General features: G+C 36.1%; 1 protein-coding gene across 1 annotated transcript; it reads right to left on the minus strand.

Annotated features, from left to right (window-relative positions):
• Window positions 1-1744: 1744 nt before the first annotated feature.
• Window positions 1745-2822, minus strand: LOC129572440 (putative ankyrin repeat protein RP714; the record flags this gene model as incomplete). Its single annotated transcript, XM_055452408.1, has 4 exons — window positions 1745-2090; window positions 2164-2262; window positions 2322-2420; window positions 2724-2822. Coding segments are annotated over 4 exons (410 nt in total), but the record flags the coding sequence as incomplete, so codon positions are not given.
• Window positions 2823-3880: the final 1058 nt, after the last annotated feature.

Raw genomic sequence — 3880 nt, forward strand, 5'->3', positions numbered from 1 at the left:
GAAAAGTTTATTTTTCCAATGATTCCTACTTATTACATACAAACAGTTAAGGTTGCACAAATGCAGCAAAGTGATATCTTCTATTTAAAAGCGTAACAGAAAAGTTGATGGTTGAACAAAGCAACAATACTTATATTGTTGACCACACAAATTGATATGGTTGAGAAGATTGACAAAAAATGTATTGGAATAATTCTTCTACACATTCACAATCGAAAACGGGAATCGAAGGAAATCATCCGATTATTCAGCTATACGCCACCTGGAAAATACAGATCGATTAAAGATCAAACAATTTCTTATTTTGTGAAAATATAAAAAGAATTACATTCGTAATCCCGTACTTTTCCGTACAGTTGTTCGTACTTTTTTTCTCATATTTTGAATATAAAAAGCATATTTTCAGTGAAAATCGGTCATTTTAGTCGAAATTTCGACAATTTCGTATGCGAGGTACTTGTAAATCGATTCCGAATGGCTTTAAACTTTCTAAGATTTATGGCGAAAAAATAAGAATCTGAGAGTTTGAAGTTTCCAAGTCAATCGGAATCGAGCACACATCTCATACAAAAAAAATTTCAAGGTAGTTTCAAGAAAAAATTGAGGGCCAAAAACCAAACTTTAAGAATTTCATTTTTTCACCAAAAAGTGAAATCTCAGAAAATTTGAAGCCAATCAGAATCGATTTACGGGTACCCCCCATACAAAAATATCATTTTTTGGAGGTTCTTCTTTGGTCAAGTACCCCAGGATGAAATCGAAAATGGCTCATCTTCAAAATTAAACTAAGTTTTTCGGATACAAAACTTCTGGAAGATCCAGATTCTGATTATTTTATTTTATTTTATTAAACACCGCCAAGCTCCGGCTGAATATAATGTGGGTTTTGTTAGAGGTTTGGCCGGAAAAGGGTGCAAGACTGTTACAATTTTTATAAATAATGAAAAATAGTAGCAGTAACTTTCGATAACTTTCAGTTCTTGCCTCGTTAAAAACCTGGCTCTTTTCGTAAATTATGAGGTAATCACAATAGTAGGAACATGAAAACGAAAGCAGTCATACAACCAAGATGGAAATGCTCATAGTAGTCTATAGTAAACGGTCCAGGATAACCTTTGGTAAACGTTTCCAAAGGGACAAAGGCTATGTGAAGCGTTAATTGTTACGCGTTAAATTTAAGACTTTGAGACTGCAAAAGTCGTCACTCAATTTATCCGATAGATAAATTGATGAGAAGTTTTACGTCGGTTAAGGCAGATCCATGTTGATTGCAGAGTGCATTGAGTTGACATGGACCATGATTTGAAACGTTACTAGATCATTTGATGCTAAATGGTAATAATTCAAAATTGACTTCAAAGTTAAGAATATCAACTCGCCAAATCGTGGATGGCCACAACAAAGCACAAAATCAAAATAAAAATTTACAATAAATAAGTGTAAACAACACAGATAAGTATCATCTTTTCAATACACATTATCTCAACTATTTTTTGAGTTATCGTGTTAACACACAGCAAGGACGACGACGACAAAGACCACGGCACACAAACGGAAAAGTGTTTCATGAGTTTTCATGATGATTTAAACCAATTTTGCGAAAAAAAATTTCGGGACCGATTCCCTTAACAAAGTGTACGGAAAAGTAAAATATTCAACATTACCATTGTTGGCAGCATATTGAATCTATTCCAATTGTTCTTCAATATTAATTTGGTTTCTTTTACCGATAAAGAGTTTAGCGACATTATTGTGATCTGAAAAATAATACAGATCAATGAAAAAGATCAAAGTGGCATTTAATTTAGTCAGCAGTACCATGGTTAACAGCTAACTGAAGAGGTGTTAGATTCTGAAGATTTCTAATATCAACTTTGGCTCCTTTTTTGATGAGAAGTTTAGCAACATTCTTGTGACCTTAGAAATAATTTAGATCGATGAAAAAGATCAAACCGATTCTTTATTTTGTGAAAATAACTATTCAACATTACCATTTATAGCAGCATAATGAAGAGGTGTATTATTAAAATTATTCATGATATCCATACTGGCGCCTTTGTTGAGGAGAACCTCGGCGACATCTTTGTGACCTAGAAGAAAAATCGGATCGATGAAAGAGATCAAATCAATCGTTTCTTTAATAAGAACAGCATTCAACAATACCACCGGATGCAGCTAAATGAAGAGCTGTGGTATTCAAATCATCTCCAATATCAGCGTTAGCTCCATTCTTGAGAAGCACATCAGCGACACCTCCGTGACCTAAAATAATATGGATCAATGAAAGAGATCGGCGGAATATCTTATTTAGTCAACCTTACCATTCAAAGCCGCCAAATAAAGAGGTGTCTGATGTATATAATTTTTAATATTAAGATCGTTTGCTTTACGGAGGAGAACTTCAGCGATGCTCTTGTCACCTGAAAAATAATTCAGATGGATGGAAAAAATTAAACCAATTTCCCATTTAGTGAAAAACAGTCAAGGCTGCATTGACGAAGTGTAGTAGACATCACACACAACTCTGACACCCGTGTATATATGCTAGTCGATTTTGTGTGTGAGTTGATTGCGATGGCTGCATATGCGATGTTTGTTTGCACGATAGTTGTGTGCGCGGCAGTTACATCGCGATATGCTTGTCTATTGGCCGAAGCATATTCAATGCTTGCTGCTTAGCAATACTAATGCGCATAGTACTCGAAAAGAGTATTCAAAATTACCATGGGAAGCAGCATAATGAAGGGGTGTCTCAAACCAAACATTTTCGATATCAACATTGGCTCCTTTAGTGGTGAGCAGTTCAGCGATGCTCTTGTGACCTGAAAAATAACCCAGATCGATAAAAAAAATTAAACCAATTTCCCATTTAGTGAAAAACAGTCAAGGCTGCACTGACGAAGTGTATTAGACGAGGGGCAAATCACTCTTTTTGCAATTACTTCCCAAAAGTTGCAATTACTCCATTTTTCAACAATTACTGGTCGGTTGCAATTACTTGTATATGAAAAGTAATTGTAAATTTTGAGGTAATTGCTGAAAAAAAGAGTAATTGCAACTTTTGGGAAGTAATTGCAAAAAGAGTGATTTGCCCCTCGGTATTAGACATCACACACAACTCTGACACCCGTGTATATATGCTTGTCGATTTTGTGTGTGAGTTGGTTGCGATGGCTGCATATGCGATGTTTGTTTGCACGATAGTTGTGTGCGCGGCAGTTGCATCGCGATATGCTTGTCTATTGGTCGGTGCCGGTATTCTACGACTTTCCGACAAAATCGTTCGGAATCATTTTTTTCGTACATAAGACCATATTGGAGTGAAAGAGAGAGATTCCACTATTTTTCAGCTTCCCACCGGAATTATCTCTCACACAATCCACTCTTCTTTGAGTTATCGAAATAATTCCGGTGGGAAGCTGAAAAATAGTGGAATCTCTCTCTTTCACTCCAATATGGCCTTATGTACGAATAAAATAATTCCGATCGATTTTGTCGGAAAGTCGTAGAATACCGACACGGATCATATTCAATGCTTGTTGCTAAGCAATACTAATGCGCATAGTACTCGAAAAGAGTATTCAAAATTACCACGGGAAGCAGCATAATGAAGAGGTGTGTCTTTCGTATTAGTTTCACTATCAAGGTTGGCTCCTTTGCGGATGAGAAGTTCGGCGACACTCTTGTGACCTGAGCAATAACACCGATCGATGGGATGAAATCAGGTCAATCTTTTATTCAATAACAATAAGTATTCAACGTTACCTTTCTTAGCAGCATAATGCAGAGCTGTCTCATTAAAATTATTTCCAATATTAGGGTCGGCTCCTTCGGCGATGAGGTTTTGAGCTTCCTTCACTTTGCCTGAAAGAATATGAAA

Source organism: Sitodiplosis mosellana, unplaced genomic scaffold (genome assembly GCF_009176505.1).
Source record: "Sitodiplosis mosellana isolate CC-2019 unplaced genomic scaffold, AAFC_SMos_1.0 Smas_scaffold_4955, whole genome shotgun sequence".
Taxonomy (NCBI): Eukaryota; Metazoa; Arthropoda; class Insecta; order Diptera; family Cecidomyiidae; genus Sitodiplosis; species Sitodiplosis mosellana.